Genomic DNA, 22,411 nt, shown 5'->3' on the forward strand with positions numbered 1-22,411 from the left:
TCTGTTGATTTGGGGTGGAGAGTTCTGTAGATGTCTATTAGGTCTGCTTGGTCCAGAGCTGAGTTCAAGTCCTGAATATCCTTTTTAATTTTCTGTCTCATTGATCTGTCTGATATTGACAGTGGGGTTTTAAAGTCTTCCACTATTATTGTGTGGGAGTCTAAATTTCTTTGTAGATCTCTAGGAACTTGCTTTGTGAATCTGGGTGCTCCAGTATTGGGCGCATATATATTTAGGATAGTTAGCTCTTGTTGCATTGATCCCTTTACCATTATGTAATTCCCTTCTTTGTCTTTTTTGATCTTTGTTGGTTTAAAATCTGTTTTATTAGAGACTAGGATTGCATCCCCTGCTTATTTTTCCTTTCCATTTCCTTGATAAATATTCCTCCATCCCTTTATTTTGAGCCTATGTGTGTCTTTGCACATGATATGGGTCTCCTGAATACAGCACACCCCCCGATGGGTCTTGACTCTTTATCCAATTTGCCAGTCTATGTCTTTTAATTGGGGCATTTAGCGCATTTACATTTAAGGTTAATATCCTTTCTTCCACTTGATCGATTCAGCTATTGATACTGTGTACACTTCATGAAGTTCTCGTGCTATGTTTTTCAACTTCATCAGGTCATTTATGTTCTTCTCTAAACTGGTTAGAGACTAGGATTGCAACCTTTGCTTATTTTTCCTTTAGTTAGCAATTCCCCTAACCTTTTTTCAGGATTCTTTGCTTCCTTGTATTGGGTTAGAACATGCTCCTTTAGCTCAGAGTAGTTTGTTATTACTCACCTTCTGAAGCCTACTTCTGTCAATTCATCAAATTAATTCTCCATCCAGTTTTGTTCCCTTGCTGGCGAGGGGTTGTGATCCTTTAGAGGAGAAGAGGCATTCTGGTTTTTGGAATTTTCAGCCTTTTTGTGCTGATTTTTCCTCATCTTTGTGGATTTATCTACCTTTGGTCTTTGATGTTGGTGACCTTTGGATGGGGATTTTGTGTGGACGTCCTTTTTGTTGATGTTGATGCTATTCCTTTGTTTGTTAGTTTTCCTTCTAATAGGCCCCTCTGCTGCAGGTCTTCTGGAGTTTGCTGGAGGTCCACTCCAGACCCTGTTTGCCTGGGTATCACCAGTGGAGGCTGCAGAACAGCAAAGATTGTTGCCCGTTCCTTCCTCTGGAAGCTTCGTCTCAGAGGGGCACCTGCCAGATGCCAGCTGGAGTTCTCCTGTATGAGGTGTCTGTTGACTCCTGCTGAGGGTGTCTCCCAGTCAGGAGGCATGGGGATCAGGGACCCACTTGAGGAGGCAGTCTGTCCCTTAGCAGAGCTCTAGAGCTGTGCTGGGAGATCCGCTGTTTTCTTCAGAGCCGGCAGGCAGGAACATTTAAGTCTGCTGAAGCTGCACCCACAGCTGCGCCTTCCCCCCAGGTGCTCTGTCCCAGGGAGATGGGAGTTTTATCTATAAGCCCCTGACTGGGCCTGCTGCCTTTCTTTCAGAGATGCCCTGCCCAGAGGGGAGGAATCTAGAGAGGTAGTATGGCTACAGTGGCTTTGCAGAGTTGCTGTGGGCTCCACCTAGTTCAGACTTCCTTGCAGCTTTGTTTACACTGTGAAGGGAAAACTGCCTACTCAAGCCTCAGTAATGATGGGTGCCCCTCCCCCCACCAAGCTCTAGCATCCCAGGTTGACTTCAGACTGCTGTGCTGGCAGCGAGAATTTCAATCCAGTGGATCTTAGCTTGCTGAGCTACATGGGGGTGGGATCCACTGAGCTAGACCACTTGGCTCCCTGACTTCAGCCCCCTTTCCAGGGGAGTGATTGGTTCTGCTCACTGGCATTCCAGACACCACTGAGGTATGAAAAAAAAAAAACTCCTGCCACTAGCTCAGTGTTGCCCAAATGGCTGCCCAGTTTTGTGCTTGAAACGCAGGGCCCTGGTGGGGTAGGCACCCAAGGTAATCTGGTCTGTGGGTTGCAAAGACCATGGGAAAAGCTTAGTATCTGGGCCAGAGTGTACCGTTCCTCACGGCACAGTCCCTCACAGCACAGTTCCTCACAGCTTCCCTTGGCTGGGGGGGGGAGGGAGTTCCCTGACTCCTTGCACTTTCCAGGTGAGTTCCCAGACTCCTTGCGCTTTCCACCCTGCTTCTGCTTGCCCTCCACGGGCTGTACCCACTATCTAACCAGTCCCAGTGAGATGAGCCAGGTACCTCAGTTGGAAATGCAGAATCACCTGCCTTCTGCATTGATCTGGCTGGGAGCTGCAGACTGGAGTTGTTCCTATTCGGCCATCTTGCCAGCCACCCCCTACTGTGTGTTTTTTAATGGCATCAGAATTATTCATTGTGGGGCTGTTGCACACTTTATTTGTACGAGTCATCTCTATGTGGATATTTAGATTGTACACACATACACACCCCTTTGTGCAAGTGTCTTGCTATTTCCTTAGAAAAAAATCTTATATATGAAGATGCTGCATAAAGTCATATGTACATTTTTTAGAATTGTGAGGATTTGGTTACATGCTATTATAAAGCCTTACAACAATGCCTGACAGTAAAATCTCAAGGGGTTTTGATAGTATGGTCATTGTTTTCATTGTCACAGTCTTGCCACTTGACTTTGAGCTCCTAAATAAAGTGACTGCTTCAATTAGAAAAACATCAGAGATCCTTACGCAAAGTGGCCTGAACAATAAGGAAATTTCTGATTCTTGATTAAATGATAAAAAAATTTTATTACAAGATGCTCAGGGGGGCTGAGTACAGAACTAGTTAATTCAGAACCTCAAGAATATCAATGAAGAACCAGTCTTTCAACGTATGTTACCTGCCATTCTCGCTAAGTTAGCTTTTCTTCAAGCGTGTCCCATCACATGATACAGTGATTACTGGGAGTCATACTTGAATCAAAAGAAGAAAAGGCTAATTCTTTTTCACTCTATTTTAGGGCAGTGAAGTCTTTTTCTGAAGTACCTGGCAGATTTACCCTCACATTTCATTTGCCATTATTGAATAAATAGAATGGGACCACCATGATTAGTTTAGACCATTGTTTTTCCTACCTTTTGATTTTGACACACTAGGAAATACATTTTACTTCGTCATGATAAGGGCACTTATCACACATCACTTCTGTTTGGGCATATGTATGTCTTTCTTACACAATTAAATGTAATTCAAAATAAGTTTCTCAAAATAATGCTTACCTTTACTACTCATTGTAAGTTAAATGCTATTTTACTTATATTTAAATAGGTTTTTAATACCTAAATACAAAAATTTAGAACAGATGTAAGTTAATATATAGATATGGGCTGTTCATGAATTTTTTTCAGTCTGGAATGCATGAGGATAATGCTGTGAGCATATATAGTACATGGTTGAGCTGTGTTTTTCAAATTTTGAGTCAAGATTAAAAATACCTTTTTACACAAACAGGACATTTTGAGTAGTAAAATAATCTTAATAATTTATTCAGATGAGATTCATCAGTGAATTCTATACTTAGTCTATACTTAGTGGGAGGGAATTCCACAAGTGTATCAATACCAGGATTTGAGGATCTTTGGGAACCATCTTGGAAGCTGCCTAGCACAAAGTATGAGGCAACTAAATGCAGTATGTCATCCTGGGTTGAATTATGGATTGGGAAGAAAATGCTGTAAAGAAAAATTGAGAAAATTGATGATTTGAGCATGGGTTGAATGTTAGGTGATATTATTACATCAGTATGTTGTCTAATTTTAATAATTGTATTATGGGTATGTAAGTCAATGTTTTTGTTATTTGGAACTGTACACTGAAGTATTTATGTGAAGGAAGGGTAATAAAGTTTTTGGACTATTCTTGCATGCCTTTTCTAAATTTGAAATTATTTCACAGTTAAAATTTAAAAATGTCAAGAGAGATTGTTTTAAAATCAAAACAATGTGAGTTTGGCTCTTAAGTTCATACATACTGAATACATTATATGTAGGTCTTGTATGTCAATCCTTTTAATAGGCTGTTGGATTTAGTTTATTAGTATTTTGTTGAGGATTTTTGAACTGATATTCATAGGAAATATTAATATTTGTAGGTTTCTTTCTTCTTGAGGTATCTTTGGGTTTGGTATCAGGGTGATGCTGGCCTCATAGAATAGGTAAGAACTATTGGCTCCTCTTCTGTTTTTGAAAGAGTTTGAGAAGGATTGGTGTTCTTGAAATGTTTGGTAGAATTCACCAATGAAACCATATGGTTCTGAACTTTTTTTTGTTGGGAGATTTTTGATTATTTATTAACTGTACTTAATAGGTTTGTTCAGATTTTATATTTCTTCTTGAGTCAGTTTTGGCAATTTTGATGTTCTTAGTAATTTTCCATTTTTTCTCTTACCACGTATCTGGTTTAAAGTATATGGAACAAGTATGCATTTTTGCATTGTGTAAACATATCTGATTTAATTTTATGTGAAGTTACATTTAAACCATATAAAATAAATCCTCCATTAAACTGCGTTGCCTTGCATATGTAACCTAAGATGCACTTATCGTTTGAGCATTCCAGTTGCTCCACATTCACATCAATATTTGGTATTTTCCATTGTTTTCATTTTAGCCCTGTGGTAGGGGTGTTCCACGTGATTTTGTTTTTTAAGTTTTAAGTTTTATTTTAACACTGTCATCTACAAGAATATCATTACCAACAATACATCTGGGGTCAGTCATTTTTATTGTTTTGCACATTTATAAAACCATGTTTTAAATCAAGCTTATTTTAAAGTCTTATGGTTATTATTTTCTATATAAAACGTGGCTCAAGTCAAGTCAAAGGTTACTGATTGAAGTCAACATTTTCTCTCAATTTTGTCACTGTCAACACTTCCAAATCTGGTAGTTGAGCTTGCCTCTGTAGGTTTTACTTCACTGTCTTTTTTTCTTCTAAATGTAGATTGATTCATTTTAAGGACCACTTGTATTAAATCAGTTAAAATATTACAGTTGCTGAGAATTGAAAAATTTTATACTCAATAACATTCTTTCTGAAAAATGCACTGAAAGTTTGTAACTAAACTTGGTGAAGGAATCAGCACTTTGCCAATAGATAAACTTCTCACATACTTTGCTTATAACTCTGCAGAGTTACTCTTTAACCTCTTCATTAAATCTGTGTCAGAAGATCAAATGAGGTATCAGTGAACCAAATACCTATTCCTGAACAATTTATGTTGTATTCCTCGCACATGGTAGTCTCAATTGGCTGCATTGTTCATCCTATTGTTCATTCGATGTTAAGGATATATGCAATATGCTCTATGTGGTTTATTCTATTCCTTCATTTTTTTATGCCAGTGGCAAGTCACTGATTTAATTTTATGATCCACTAATTGATCATAACCCTCAGTTTGAAAAACATGGATTTTAACCAGTCACCATTGTCTATCGGAGGTGGGACCAGCTTTTCCAAAGCATATGGCCTTACAGAAATGGGATAAATGCTAGACACACCGTTAGGCTTCTGTTTGAAAGGAAGAGAAGGGGTTTGACAACTAGAGGTTAGGATAGGCAACCAAAATAATCTGCTGCAGAGACTGTAGCTTACTCATTTAACTGTCCTAAGCATCTGGTGTGCTTGGAAGTACTGTACCAACTTGTTTCCCTTATTCCATTGGCTCTCAACAATTACTCTTCCTTTTTCTGGTTTGTTTGTAGTTTTGTGTTCCTCAGATATTTTTTCTTGTTGCTATCATTGTGCTTGCCTTTATATTGTCATTCTATCTCCTACCCTCTCATTTTAAAAAGTTCCCTTTTCATTTTGCTGCTTTTCATCTGCTTAGACAAAAGACTAGCTTCTTAAAAGCTGTGACTCAAGAGTAACTGAGTAACCAAGTTCTCGGTAAGATCTTAGGTTTTACTTCGTGATCTTTTTCATGGTGATACTTGCTTATTAGATTTTTTAAATGACATCCAAAATTTTTAGCTGAGGCCTGGCTAGTTACCAATAAGTTATCTCTGAAATACAGAAGTACTCCTGTACCCTTCAGTCTTCCAGAACAAAAGCTTCTGCTGTTATTAAATGGTAATAATGTAAGCACAATACTTGGGGACTCTACTAGATTATATTCCTTGTTTTCGTTGACGTTGGTAAAGAGAAGTCTGCTGTCCCACAGATCATTAATTTTAGAATTATGAGTAACATCAAGTGTATTAATTGTTGTAACCTAGCTTCAATTAGTCAACAAATACTTTAAAATATTGCATTTCACCAATTGTAAGATGCGCATTTTCTGACATTTTAATGCAGCTTACATTTAATAGTGTCCTACAGTTGCTGTTGTCCCTGTGGTAAATCATGGTGTAGTTTCCACATGAACTTGGTTGGTAATCCTAGAGACATGACTGAACTGCACACCTTTCGTTGTTTTAATTAACAAACCATTGAATAATAAACCATTTAAGGACCTTTGAGAAAAGAATAGGAGTTTTGTTACTGTCCAAAATCTCTTCTGTTAATACCCTCTGTTAAGATTAAGATAGTGCTACTATCATCAAAGCTTGTAAGAATGAGCATCTGAAGCTTGAAAGAAAGTCCCAGAGACAACAGAGGATCGCTGTTTTAAGAAATGCTACATTATCAAGGATCTTGATAGTATAAAAACAATACTACATGGAAAACCTTGACACCTATGATTTTGAATATAAAAGTGATCAGAAGAATTGAACACTGAATGTGAAGAAATTTTAGGAATAACTTAGCCAGTTTAGATTGCTTATGTTTTTCTTATTTGTACATAATATATGGTTCTTACAGTTTCTAAATAAGTCTAAAGAGCTCTTTCACTATTTAAAATAAATAAATAATTTAAGCAATAAGAAAGCATGTGTCATGGTTTGACTATTTTCTTCCTTAGTGGTGTATAAAATAATGGTGCTTCATATAAACAGTACTATCTTGAATTTGATGAAACAAAAGTTTGATTTACTGTCTTACTATTATTGTACTGCTTCCTATTATAACTTATGTTTTCTTCTCCATAACACTATAAGGCCATGCATGAATCATAGAGACTATGTCTCATTTTGATCTAGCAGCCACAGTATTATCCGGAAAATTGTTAGAATGCAAATTCTTAGACCCCACCCTAGACCTACTGAATCAGAAATCTGGATGTGGGTGTGTTACCAAGCCATACAGGTGATTTTAATGCAAGCTAAAGTTTGAGAACCACTGCTCTGGGCAGAATTTTAGGCAAGGGAAAAATACTGGTACTATGATATTCAAATTAGGCATATATGCATAGCTTAAAGAGTAAGAAACCATAGATGGCTTGACTTCAGCTTAATTATGTCTGCTAACAGTGTGTTTAAGAGGAATGAAGAAATTTACCATGGTGTGTGTTAGCTAACACCAGTAATGTAGGCAGAGTAATGGAATAGTCCAAGAACTACATCTCCTTCACTTTTGATATTTGATCTTTGTCTTTTCAGCATGACGTATCCCAGACTTTACTCAAGGCAACACTGGACAGTGTTGTAGAAGAATGTGTCAGCTTTGTGGGAGTGGACATTAACATCTGTTCAGAAGTTTTGTTAAGGTGAGACACATCTGTGGCTGAAGATCACAGAATCGAGTTTAACTGGCTATCCAGTCCAAACTCGGCTAGAGGAAGGGAACACGTGTATAAAGTTGTCAAGTATAGAACATCTATGGGTTTATACATTGCTTTAAGTAATCAGAGGGGAAGACATCATGTAAGAAAAGAATTATAACAATTCACATTATCATTTTTAATATTGCAGGTCTAAAGTGAAGAGCATAGAGCATATGGTAACCATTGAGTGCATTAGTGTTGCTAATAGAATTTAAATAAGGTTAACATGGAAAAGAGCTGTTTCCCACCACATGAGAGTAGAGATTTTTCACTAGTTAAGTCTCTTGCATGCATCTGTCAAACCTGGCAGTAACCAAAAGATAAATTCTGAGGGTTCAAAGTATGGTTACCGTATTTTTACCCTGATTCTACAAGAAACCTGTCAAAATTTTTATCATAGTATAATCACATGTTATATAATCTTTTTTCCCCCGTGGTTTTAGAAGAGCTGCTTTTTTGTTCACAGTTTTGCATTTATTACACAAGTCTGCTAATGCAGCATGAAATTCTCTGATCTGGACCTTTTTCGCTGAAACAGGTATAGGAGAAACTATCCCTTACATTTTAAGTTGTTGATTTTCTAACACAGCTACAAACATTTCATAATTTCATATATGGAATTTCATAATAAAGTTGAAATTCTCTGAAATAATCTTTTAACACCAAGGAAACTACCTAATATAGTTTTTATATATAATTTATACTAACCATGACAATTATAGATAAGGACCTTTCTATAGTTCAGCTCTATATTACTGAGAACAGGCTAACATGCAAAAAAGGTAGTACAACACAGTTGTAGCTATTATAACTTCTTCTAACTCACTTTGTATGTATGCTGAAAAAAATAGGCAAAATTATTACTTTATCCAGAAACATAAGGAATATGAATATATAGAAAAACTGTGAGGAACATTTTTTTCTTGCATCAGTGTTAGCCAGCTTACCAGCATCTTTATGACAGCTATTGGTTTTGTCTTTTTTTTTTTTTTCTTTCCTCTTGCACAACTCTTTTTTTTCCTCTGGTTTTCTTTTTTTGACTCCCCTTTGGATTAACTTAACTTATACATATGAGGATATGTCATTGCAGTTGTTTTTATGATCCAAATGTTTTATATCATTGTCTTTTCAGATGATATCTTCTTTTCAGTTTGCCTTTTTTTTTTTTTTCCTTAGGCATATTGCAGGACTCAATGCCAACAGAGCCAAAAATATTATTGAATGGCGTGAGAAAAATGGACCCTTTATCAACCGAGAACAGCTGAAGAAAGTGAAAGGACTGGGTCCAAAATCCTTCCAACAGTGTGCTGGCTTCATCAGAATCAACCAGGATTATATCCGAACATTTTGCAGGTGATTATAAGTATACACTTTGATTCTATTGTCAACCTCCTCTCTTGTTACTGTTACCTATCCTACTACTGATTAGTGTAAATTCTAAGTGTCCATTGCATGCCTTCATTCAATATGTGTTGAGTGTCCTTTGGCAGGCATTGGGAATACAGCAGTGAGCAAGTCAGCAAATTCTGCATTCTCATGGAGTTGTATTTTAACGTGTAATACAGACAATAAGCAAACTAGTAAAATTAGTAGTTTCAGAAGGCAAGAAGTGCTATAAAAATTGAAGCAGGGATATGTGACACTGTCTTAGGGGAGTAATACAACTACTTTAGATTCGTTATTTTTTGAAAACTTATTTGAGCAGAGTTTTGAATGAAATGCCACCCAAGTATCAGAAAGAAAGCATTCCAGGCAAAGTGAACACTAAGTGTGCACAGTCCTAAGACAGGACCAACTTTGATGTATTCAGGAAATGAGGGAAAGGCGCACACAGTTGGAGCATAGCAAATAGGAAGGACTGGTACAAGATGAGGTGACAATGGTGACTTCAAAGTGACCACTTTATATTGACATAGCTGTTCCCTAAGCATAGATATGTTTCCCCACTCCCTCCTCACTGAAAATGGATCAAAGCGTTGATTATCAGTTGTGTGTATCAAGAGCTAAATTTCTTTACTTTCTAATCCTGAAAGCACAAAAGCTTGTTAGATAAACTTCTTAGCGTGGTATAATCATGAAAGAACATTTACGTGTCTACTACTTTGGGACTACCTGGTTAATTCATATGTACTTTTTTCTTTTGACAAAATTATAATAGAGTAAGATAACCTTTATTCTGGAAAAGACTGATTAAGCCTCACTAGAATATATTATAAAGCTGTGGTAATTAAACAGTTTGCTTTTGATGTAGGAATAGCACAGAATAAAGTCTGAAATCCACCAAAACATAGTTAGAATTTAGTTTATAGTAAAGGTGACATTTCAAATGGTAGAGTAAAATTGATTAATTATCTAACAAGTGATATTATGACAACTGTCAGTAATTCAATGTGTGTGAAGGAAGCTATAGTCCCACTTCTCACTCCTGTGCCCAAATACATTACAGGTTTATCATAGACTTAAATGCAAAAAAAAAAGTAAAACTGTAAAAGCACCAGAAGAAAACATGGGGAAATATTGCAGAGCATTAGAGTGATGGAAATTCTTTCTAAATAGATCATGAAACCTAGAAGCCAGCACTGAAAAAAATTGAAGATAAAATGATTCTGTTTTTGTTAGTTTACATGTTCTTTGAACACTTGTTTAGAAAACACAGCATAGGCCAGGAGCGGTTGATCACCTGAGGTCAGGAGTTTGTGACCAGCCTGGCCAACATGGCGAAACCCTGTTTCTACTAAAAATACAAAAATTAGCTGTGTGTGGTGGTGCTCACCTGTAATCCCAGCTACCCAGGAGGCTGAGACAGGAGAACTACTCGAACCCAGGAGGTGGAGGTTGCAGTGAGCCAAGATCATGCCACTGCACTCCAGCCTGGAGACAGAGCAAGATCCTATCTATCTCAAAAACAGACAAACCCCAAAAGCACCAAAAAAACTCACAGTATAAAAAAGGAACAAAAAGTCAAAGACGCCTCTCAAGTCTCACTTGAAAAAGTTTCTTATATGTTGCTTCCAGAAAGTAAATTTACAGTTATGTCACCTTGTTTGTATATGTTTATTTTTTTAAAAATGTATACACAAGGGATCAGGCTCTGCAACTATTTGAAACTTGCTTTATTTGTTTCAGTCTTCTGGATCTCTTTCCAAATTATTACATATAGATATCTAACTTTTTATTCTTTATATTGTCTGCATAATATTTAATTGTATGGATGAGCTATAATTTAGTCTAATCAGTGTCTTATTGATGAATATTGAGCTTGTTTTAAAGCCTTGTATTTTTCCAGCTGATAATTAGGTACTTGAAGATTTGTGACTGTTACATCTCCTGAATAGTTCATAGGTTTATTCAGAATGGAATATTGCTACCACATTTAATGTTTTTTGCTTGAAATTTATTTGCTAGCAATGTTACTATATTTGCCTTTTCAAAATATGCCTGGTTTTTTTTTTTCTAATTTTTATACTTTCTATGACATTTTTGATGTGGCTCTTAGAAACATATAGCTAGATTTCATGGTTTTACTCAATCTGATATTAATACATTCACATTTGTTGTATTTATTTATATGTTTGGGCTTATTCTTCCTATGTATTTTGCCTCCATCATGCTTTCTGATTCTTCTTTTCCTTTTAGGCTATTTATTAGATTTATCAGTTAATAAGTTTTCTGTTTCCTTGTTATCTCATCTCATCTTTATCTCTCCTTAGTGATTTCAAAGTTGCACATCTTCTGTTCTTCTGATGATCATCCTTAAATTTGTTTTGGACTGACCTCTGGAGTTAATAGGTGTCTCTACCCTCTTAGAGACGACTAGAAACAGTATCCTTCCCAATCTTTCTCTCTTCAACTCTGTCTACCTCTCATGATAAGACGACCTGGGATTTTAGTTTCAGTACTCTCCTCCCCTCTCCTCTCCTCTCCTCCTCTCCTCTCCTCTCCTCCCCTCCCCTCTCCTCTCCTCTCCTCTCCTCTCCCCTCCTCTCCTCTCCTCACCTCTCCTCTCCTCTCCTCTCCTCTCCTCTCCTCTCCCCTCCCCTCCCCTCCCCTCCCCTCCCCTCCCCTCCCCTCCCCTCCCCTCATACACACACTATATGCATCTTTACATATACACACACAATATGCGTCTGTCTGTACATATACACACACTATATGCGTCTGTCTGTACATATACACACCCTATATGCATCTTCACATATACACACACTATATGCATCTGTGACATATACACACACTATATGCATGTGTCTGTACATATACACACACTATATGTGTCTTTGCATAGACACACACTATATGCATCTGTCTGTACATATACACTATGCATGTGTCTGTACATATACACACTATGCGTGTGTACATATACATGTATACACCATATGCATGTGTATATGTGTATATAATATACACATACACTATACACACTCCTCTCTATATAAAAATATGTATTTTTATAGATGTATATTTTAACATATATACACATACTGTATGTGTGTATATACACATAATGTATATATATTTACATCATTCACTAGCATTTACTTAATCAGTTTTTGTGGTTTCTACACGGTTTCTTGTAATTCATATTATCATTTTTCTTCGATTTATTGGTTTTTGCTAGAATTAATCCTTAAGAAATTCTTTTTAGAGAGGTCGTATGGGTTATACTTAAGTCCTTACATACCTGCAAACGATTTCAATTTGCCCTCTTACTCAAATGCTAATTTGACTAGGTATGTGATTCTAAATTCAAAATCATTTTCTCTCAGAACTTTTAAGATACTGTTCCACTATGTTCTGACATCTGATGTTTGCCAATGAGAAATCTGATGCTAGCCTGATTCCAGATCCTTTTTAAGTAATGTTTTAATTTTCTTTCTTGAAAGCCTTTTAGAATTTTAAAAATTATTTATATTGTAAAGTTTATCCATGATACGTCAAGTATGAGTCTTTTTCTTTTCTTTTTTTTGAGACAGTCTGTCCCTCTGTTGCCCAAACTGGAATGCGATGGCAAGATCTCAGCTCACTGCAACCTCTGCTTCCCAGGTTTAAGCGATTCTCCTGCCACAGCCTCCCAAGTAGCTGGGACTACAGGCATGCACCACCACAACCAGCTAATTTTTAAATGTTTAGTAGAGACAGGGTTTCATCATGTTGGCCAGGCTGGTCTTGAACTCATGACCTCAGGTGATCTGCCTGCCTTGGCCTCCCAAAGTGTTGGGATTACAGGCGTCAGCCACTGCGCTTAGCCAAGTATGAGTCTTTTTTTGTTCATCCTGTTCTACACTCAATAGATTCTTTTGAGAGCTTGTTTTTCTTAGCTCTGAGAAATATTATTTTGTTTCCCTACATTTTCCTCTTTTCTCTCCTAGAATGCCAGTTATACAGACAATCAGTTAAGAATGTTTTTGGCTTTAAGTAACAGAAAGCCCTTTTCCCAGTGATTTAAACAAATAAGTGGTAGTTTCTATGAAGTGAAAGGTCAGAATCTGGTTGCTGTTTTTGCATATTTGTATGACAGAGAAATAAGCACATTTTAATTTGAAGACTTTTCTGCCCAACCTTCCCCTTTTTATAAATGTGGTTTTTTCTGGTTTTACATAGTCAGCAAACTGAATCTTCAGGCCAAATTCGAGGAGTTGCTGTTACATCTTCAGCAGACATTGAGGTCACAAATGAGAAGCAGGGCAAAAAGAAGAGCAAAACTGCAGTGAATGTTTTACTGAAGCCAAATCCTTTGGACCAAACTTGTATTCATCCAGAATCATATGACATAGCAATGAGGTAAGTCTAAGGCCCATGTGGAAATTCTCCATATCCAGAGTGAGTTCTTTACAGCAAATGGCCTTTGTTTTGGCATAATGGAAACTGAAAAATATGACCATGTTTAATGTGACAACATTTTTCAGAAGTTCTGCATTGCTGAGTTATGTGGCACATTATTTTATTTCAGTGAGGAATGAAGCCATTACTCCTGGAGCATTGTCAAGCTAATAAACCCTGATACTAATGGTGAAGTGTGTGTAATGGAAATTGCATGGCACTCCCCTCTGTTTGTTTTGGAAATTAACAAGACACAACTGACTAGAACCTGGCATAAAACTTGTGCTTTTCTAAAGATAAAACCCTTTTGAAAGTATACAGCCAACTCAGCTTTCTTAAGTAATATTTTTATTGGTTATTGGTTATTAAAATCTAAGAAATGATGTACTTTTAGTGAGTATACATTAACAGAATGACATGGGGGAAGCTTTTGAGTATAAGGGAAGTTTAAGGCATAAAAAGAAAAAACTTTTTAATAGCATATTTAATTAGTTTTAAATTTTTTTAATTAGTTCAAAAACAGTGACTTGCTACATAATGACATTTTTAAAAGATTCTTACTGAATTATATGACAGTATAAGAAATATAGTGAATATTTTGACTTTTATTGAATCTAAAATGAGATTTTTGTTTTAAAATCACTTGTATTTGATTATTTTAGTAAATGTCATTATGTCATTAATTTGCTTTCTTTTAAAAATATTTTAAAAGACTATAGTATATTATAGAAAACTTAGAAAAAAGAAGTAAAAAATAATATTCTGTCAACATCCAGCTGGTTCGTGATTTCCCCCAAAAGTTTTATGATGAAAAAATTTAACCATACAGAAAAATTGGAAACAAAAATTTTACAGTGAATTCCTATATAGCCACACCTAGATTTTATCATTAACATTTTACTATATTTGTTTTTCTACATATCCATCTACTTGTCCATCCATCTTTTTTGTTTTGTTCTGTTCTGTTTTGTTTTTGAGACAAGGTCTTTCTGTCATCCAGTGCAGTGGTGTGATCTTGGCTCACAGCATCCTCTGCCTCCTGGGTTCAAGTGATTCTTGCGCCTCAGCCTCCTGAGTAGCTGGAGTTACAGGTGTACAGCACCACGGTCTGGCTAATTTTTTATATTTTTAGTAGAGACGGAGTTTCGCTATGTTGTCCAGGCTGGTTTTGAACTCCTGGACTGGAGTGATCCGCCCACCTTGGCCTCCCAAAGAGCTGGGATTACAGGCATGCGCCACTGTACCTGGCCCATCTTATGTTTTTGATGCATTCCGAAGAAGGTTGCAGACATTGGTACACTTTGCACTAAATACGTCAACATTCAAATAATTAACTACAATTTGATAATTCTTTACAATTTTTTTCTTTTGAGGTCACATTTACATACAATTAAATTTTAAGTTTGTATTAGCTGAATTTTGACAAATACCTACATCTGTGTAACCAAACTGCTGTTGAGATCAGGAACATTTCTATTTGAAAACCTTCCATTATACCTTTTCCAATCAGTTACTGCCGCAGCCTCCCAGAGGTAACTACTTGATTTTTTTCTACCAAGGATTAGTTTTCTCCGTCTACCATACAGTTGTACTCATCTGTGTAAGGCTTCTTTCAGCATCATATTTAGCGATTTATCTGTGTTGTAACAAGTATCAGTAGCTTATTTTTTATTGCTTAGTTATATTCCATTGTGTGAATATACCACAGCTTATCTATTTTCCTGTTAATCTATTTTCCTATTAATCTAAGAGGTACAGGAAATACCAAACTGTTTTTTTATACTCTCTACATTCGGTACAACGTAGAACACTTCTGTGGCCTCTGGTCACCAAAATATGTAGGGATTTCTCCCCTCCAACCAGTCAATTCTGCAGCAGATTATCCAGCAGACATCACCTGGGTGTCCTCTAATTCAGTTAATTTCTGACACTGTCTACCTGGAGATAGTGTCAGATCCCACAGCTTGAGGGTTCAGTACTATAAGATTACTCCCGACTTCAGGCGCCTGGTTTGTGACCTATAACTTCAGGATTCCTACGACCCTGGAGTTCAATTGATTTGCCAGTTTACAGAACTCAGGGAAACATCTACTTAATGTTCATCCATTTATTATAAAGGATATTACAAAGGATACAGATGAACAGCCAGATGGAGAAGATGTATAGGGAAAGGTAGAGAGGAAAGGCATATGGGAGGAAGGATGTGGAACTTCTGCGTAGGCATACTACCCTCTAGGAACCTCCAGGTGTTGAGCTATCTAGAAGCTCATTGGAACCCAGGCTTTTGGGTTTTTAGTAGGTTTCATTACATAGGCACGATTGAATCATTGACTGTTAGTGATCAACTCAACTTTCATCCCTTCTCCCCTCCCTGGAGGTTGAGGGTCTGGAGCTGAAAGTGACAACCCCTCTACTCACTTGTTTGGTTTTTCTGGTGACCGTCCCCTATTGTGAAGCTATCTAGGGGACCCCAGCTACCAGTCATGTCATACAAAATACACTCTTATCTATCACTCTGGAGATTCCAAAGGTTTTAGGAGCTTTTTGCAGGGAAATGGGAGGAAAGCCAGATATGTATTTCCCAATATCACATGAACCTTGCTTATTTCCAGTCTTTGGCCATTCTGAGTAAAACTGCTGTGAATATTCTTGCACAGTTTTTTTGTTGCCTTTGACCTTTGTTTTCATTTATCTTAGAAAAATACCTAGGAGAGGAATTGATAAGTCATGAAGTCTGATGAAAGTTTAGTTTTCTTAGAATCCCTCTGGTTGTACCATTTCACGTTTTACACTTTCACCATGAGAATTCTGGTTGCCTTGCATTTTTGTCATATGATGTTAGGTAGTTGTTAGCCATTCTAATGTGTGTAGAAAGATCTACGTGGTTTTAATTTGCATTTCCCTGGCAACATTGAACACTTTCTAATGTGCTTACTAGTCATTTGTATATCTTCTTTGTGAAATATTTGTTCATATTATTTGGCCATTTTCTAATTGAATTGTTTGCCCTTTTATTATTGAGTTTTAGGGGTTTTTAATATATCCTGCATATATAAAAATGTACTTTGTCAAATATATGATTCATGAATATTTTTTCCCAGTTTGTGGTTTACCTCTTTTTTTTAGAGACCAAAAGAAATGTCTTATTGCTGTCTTAATAATATTTATCAAATCTTTTGGTCCATGAACTTATTATATCTTAGCATTTATTTAGGTCTTATTTCTCTAAGCAGTGTCTTTTAGTTTTCAGTGTACAGGTTTTGCATGTGTTTTATTAAATGTATTATATGTTTTTCAACACTATTGTAAATGGAGTTTTTAAAATTTGCTACTTGTTTGTTGCTAGTATATAAAAATATGAATTTTGTATAATCTTATATCCTGCAGACTTGTTAAATTCACTTACTAGTTCTACTAGGTATTTGTAGATTCCTTAAGTTCTCCTATATAAGCAGTTATGTCATCAGTAACTATATTAAACCTTACTTCCTCCATTTTAATCTTCATGCCTCTTATTTTTCTTTACTTTATTCTTTTTTCTTTTTTTCTTTTTGCCTATTGCAATGGCCGGGACCTTCAGTACAGTGTTGAATAGGAATGGTGAGAGCAGATATCCTTGTCTTGTTCTCAACTTTGGGACATGGTTCTGATTTTTTTTAATGTAAAAAAATTGTGGTTCCATAGTAATTGTCTTTTTAGTGTTTGATGAGAAGGTGCATATGTGCACAGGGTTTCATAGACTTCTTGCAGTAATTCTGAGCGGTACATGGGGACTACATTATTTTGTTCTGTGCAAATCACTATCTTTTTTAGGGGCGGGTGGGGATCGGAGGGAATGTGGACAGGGTCTCACTTTGTCACACAGGCAAGAGTGCAGTGGTGTGATCTTGGCTCATTGCAGCCTCAACCTCCTGAGCTCAAGCAATCCTCCCACCTCAGCCCCAAATAGCTGGGACTACAGGCATGTGCTGTGCCACCATGCCCAGCTAATTTTTGTATTTTTAGTAGAAACGGGGCTTCACCATGTTGCCCAGGCTAGTCTTGAACTCCTGCGCTTAGGCAGTCCTCCTACTCGGCCTCCCAAAGTGCTGGGATTACAGGCGTGAGCCACTGTATCCAGCCAGTATCTTTTATAATGTATGTTTTTGTTTGTTTCCGTAATCTGATTATAATATGGTTTAGAAGTTTCTCAATTTTTGTCAGTTTGCTTTCTATTGTAAGCACTGTTTTTTGTTTCTATATATCCCTCTCATTAAAAGCTTAATGTTTCATCAAGTGATTGAACTGTAACTTATTTTAGCTATAGCAGCGCTAATAGTGGTTCATTATGATGCATTCCTAGAAGTAGAATTACTCTATTAAAGGGCTTGAAAGTTTCTGTGGCTCTTGAAATACATCACCAAGTAACACACTGATTTATAATGCCATCAGCAGTGTTCAAACCTGAAAAATCTTGAATTTCTCCTGTTAAACAGGACTTTTTTTGGCCAACTTTTATATGGTCCAGTTTCTGCATGTGAAATATAAATGCCCTGCTAGTGACTTCACCCTTCTGTCTGTGCTTGTCTCTCAGAAGGAAGGTATTTGTGAACTAGTTAATGGGAAATTTCTTCTGTTGCAGTCCAACCCCTGACCTTTAAAACCTAGAGATTATCGCTTCTCAGCCTTTTGGCTAAGATCAAGTGTGAAACCTAGAGATGAAATTAGCAATTTATCTTGCCATCCCCATCATCCAGTTTGGAACTGCGATAGCAATTTCTGGCTATCAAGTACGCTTAGTTTAAACATCACCCATCATAGGTCGTTCATACTCTCTGTATATTCTCACACAAGTGTCTTCCCAGGGAAGAAAAAAAGCCCATTTAAGATGTGGTTAGGTCATCATTGGTTTGATTTCAGTTCTATTAAAAGAATTTTTGTTGCAGTACATTTCATGTTTTAGTTGTATCAGAAAACTATTGGAAATTAAATGCCTTTAATGTCACCCTTCCATAATATCACCCACACAAATACATCAAAATGTAACATGATTACCTTTCGTGTTTATGGTAGTCTTTCCTTTCGTGTTTATGGTCGTCTGTCTCATATGTGTTTTTAGGAAAATTGAGATTATGATATTTTATAGCCTGAGTTAGTGGTTTAAAGAAAGTCAACTTTTTTGTTTATGTTTATTATTTATATAATTTTTAAAAAGCCTTATTTATGTATGAGTTCTTTGTATATTAAAGCCCTTTGTTTTATGGACTGGCGTTGTTTTTCTACTTGTTCACCTTTTGTATCTGCTTATAATGTTACGTTTTTGAAATATGAATGTTTAATTGTTATGAAGTAAAACTTTTTTTGGTTTTTATGCAAGTTGTGTCTTAAGAGCCCACATCTCTAAGATCATCAGTTCAGTGTTCCCCATATTCTTTGTGTTCTTTATTTTAATAATTACTCTGAATTCTGTTGGTGATGACTTTATTCATCACTTAGAATGTACAGAGCACTGTGGTAGGGGCTGAAGTATATAAAAATGAATAGAGGTGACTATACTCTCAAGGAGCCTAATAACTCCTTGGGGAGGATAAAACTTACATTCACAGATATCACAGTAGTGCTGAACAATTAGAAAGTACCCTTTGTGAAGCATAAAGGTTGCTCCCAGGAAAAAGAACTCATTTCCAGATAGGGGAATCTTGTAAAGTTTTATGCAGAAGGTTACATTTAGGCTAGGTTTTTAAGGATTTCATTCTGTAGAAAGAGGCACTTAAAAGATTGGAGACAGAAAAATATAGCTCAGGCCAGCTTTGGAATAGTTAATGGTCCAGTACAAACAACTTTCAATGACTACTTCCTCATTACCAAGCATGTTAGAAGCATCATCATGTTTAAACCTTACACAGCAACCCTATGAGGTTGGTACTATGGTACTATTATTATTCCCACTTCTTCAAGTATACAGTCTCAGATAGGGTAAGTAAATTGTCTAAGCTAACTTAGCTAGTAGAACCAAGATTTGAACTAGATCTGTGTCACTTTAAAGCTTGAGCTCTTAACTAGGCTACAATGAAAAAGCTAGCTTGCAGCCAGATTTTAATGAAATCATAATGGTCTTTCCAGTTAAAGGTATTGTACCCGAAAGATTCTATGTGTTATTCTGTACAGAAAAATAACAGGGCTTGTGTTAAATGTGCTTCTTAAGGAAAAAAAAAAAAAGTATCTGGAATATGCTGTCTTTGAGTGTTATTCTCGATCATCACATGGCTGAAATTGGACACTGCCTTTTCTCTCAAGAAAACATTACCCCCTCCAATAAATGAAACTTTGCTGATTTATTTTATTAAGGGATATGTTGGAAATGGATTCTTCTCTAGAATATGTAGAATTTTATGCTGTTCTGCTGCAGATATGCTGTTTCCTGAAAATATTCCATTAAAAATAATTCCCTTCCATCATGTTTTTTATATGAGGCATGTGTTTGCTATATTCTTATTTTAGGAGAGGAGTATGGTACAGAACAGGAGTAGCGTGTTCATCCTGGAGCCAGAGCAAGGTTTTCAGCAGGAGAATGGAGGTAGAATGTCAATTAAATATGGCAAGAGAACCCATATTATAGAAGATATAAGGGAAACATGGGATTTAGAGTATTGCTCTACACTGTTGCTACAGATAGATTTTCCCTCAATAGTTCTTTGAAGCCATTCTATTCTAAATTCCTTTTACTTGTTTCAGGGTCTTGTAACCCTACACTGCTCCTCCATATCTTGATTCTCTTTCCTTCCCCACCCTGACTTCTTCCAGGTTGTTGCTGAGGACTCCTGACCTTGCCCATTGTATTGATCTCTGTGTCTTAATTGCCTCACCTCTAAATGTTAGGGGTGGGGGGGTGGCAGCCAAATGTATAAGATTTTTTATAATAGCTTTATAAAGCTTTATGACTGTCTCTTGTATCTTTAATGTCTTCACTTCTTCTCATCATTTTTGGCCAGAGATGTATTATTGCTGGGGTCTGCCTATTCCTCATTCATGAAAAGCTGGAAGCTGTGGCCACCTTTTATCTTACTTTCCCTCAGACCTTCTAACTCATTGCTCCTTCTTTTCATTGCTGACCCTCTCAGAACTATCTGCCTCTAATTCTTTCTGCGTGCTTTCTCCCAGTCCCTTACAGATTGGCTTCTATCCTTACCCCTCTTCCGAAATTATTCTCTCAACTAATCATCAGTCACCTCCTTTCCATTCTTAACTCTTTTACCCATTCTGCCACATTTGACACTATCAACTTACCGACCTTCTACCATGACTTTTATACTGTCTGTGGTTTTTCTTTCTCCTGTGGCCCTGTAGATGTATATATTCTTCAAGCTTTTGATCTTCATCTTCTTTTCTACTTGTTCTACTTGCTCCCTTGGATGATTCTACCCATACACATGACCATCTGTATGTCTTAGACTATATAATTCAAATCCTGTGTCGTAACATCCCTAGTCCAGGCCTTTCTAAACTCTAGCCCAACCTTTCCATTTGTCTGTGAGAGATTTTCTCATGAGTATCTTAGCAATGGAAACTCTATGTATCTAAAATTGAAACTTGTACCACCCCCCTTTGTCCCTCCTTTTACAACTCCATCTTCTCTTATCTTCCATCTCCATCTTCCTCACTAGCCCCACACAAAGACAAGACAAGACAAAAAGGCTCAGTAGTGAATGGTTAATGGCATGAATGTCTTTCCATTAACTTAGGCTAGAACTGACAGAATCATTCATTTAAAAAAGTCTTTTGAGTGATTGCTATATTCCAAGTACTGTTATGCAATCTTGGAACACATTCAAAGGTCCCTGCTCTCAAAGAGACACAGTATACAACCAGCATAATAAATAAATTATACAGTGTGATAAAATGTTGTGGGAAACAGGGAAAGAGCAGAGTAATGGGATAGGGATTGCCAGGATTGTGGGTAAGGGTTTGAAAATTTAAGTAGGGTAGTCATCATAGGCCTCATTGACTTGGTGACATTTGAGAAAAGTCTTGATGGAGGAAAGAGCTGTGCAGATATCTTGAGAGAGTTCCAGGAAGAGGAGCCACATTTGAAGGTTCAAATGTGGGAGCAGGCATGACATGTTCAAAGAATAACAAGGCAGCCAGTGTGGCCAGAGCAGAGTGAGCAAGGGAGAGAAAAATAGGAGATTGAGTCAAAAGGGCATTGGGAGGCTATTATAGGGGCTTGACTATAGTTCTGAAAGAGTGATATGATCTGATTTACATGTTAAAAGGATCCCCTTGTCTGCTGTTTTAAGTCCACCGTAAGGGGCAGTGGTAGAAGCAGGGAGACCAGTTAAACTAATTGCTGTAATCCAAGAGAAAGATGATGACTGAGACCCAGATGATACAGCAGAAGATATGGTGAGAAGTGTTCAGATTCTGGATATACTTTAAAAGTAGAGTCAATAGGATTTACTGAAAGATTGGATGAAGGATATGAAAATTAGTAACTGGTTACAAATGGCAAAAATAATATGAATGCTAGAGACACTGTGGAGGATGAAGTGGAAACTCACTGTATTGGAGGGGAGTGGAAAAGGGAAAAGTTAAAGAACTAAACAGTGATCATTCCCATAGTGATCTCATCTGGTCTCATGGCTCTAAGGACTACCATAAGCACATGACTCCAAAATTTATATTCTTAGCCCAAACCACTCTTCCAAACTGTATCTGCCTACTTAAGATCTCAAACCTAACATGCCTAAATCTGAACCCATCTCTCCCCAAAATCTTCAACTACAATCTTTTTCATCTCAGATTATTTCAGTTCATCCTTTCAGTTTCTCAGTTCAGAGCCTTGAAATCATCTTTGGTTTGACAAGATATCCTTAGCTGAAAATGAGATCCTTCTTGAACAACCTTTATGCTTCACTAAGGGCATTTACTAATTTCTTACCCCTATTATGGTATCTGTGAGTATAAGTTATATCCTTCCTACTTT

The 22,411-nt window shown here is 36.8% G+C and overlaps 1 protein-coding gene across 1 annotated transcript in view; it reads left to right on the forward strand.

Moving 5' to 3' along the window:
- The window catches only part of SRBD1 (S1 RNA binding domain 1), a 221,763-nt gene that overhangs the window by 183,941 nt on the left and 15,411 nt on the right, over nucleotides 1-22,411 (forward strand). The window contains exons 17-19 of the mRNA XM_050754732.1: nucleotides 7,463-7,569; nucleotides 8,803-8,979; nucleotides 13,231-13,410. Of these exons, the coding sequence (XP_050610689.1) occupies nucleotides 7,463-7,569; nucleotides 8,803-8,979; nucleotides 13,231-13,410 (464 nt within the window). The remainder of the gene's footprint in view (nucleotides 1-7,462; nucleotides 7,570-8,802; nucleotides 8,980-13,230; nucleotides 13,411-22,411) is intronic.

Source organism: Macaca thibetana, chromosome 13, assembly GCF_024542745.1.
Source record: "Macaca thibetana thibetana isolate TM-01 chromosome 13, ASM2454274v1, whole genome shotgun sequence".
In the NCBI taxonomy this organism is placed as follows: Eukaryota; Metazoa; Chordata; class Mammalia; order Primates; family Cercopithecidae; genus Macaca; species Macaca thibetana.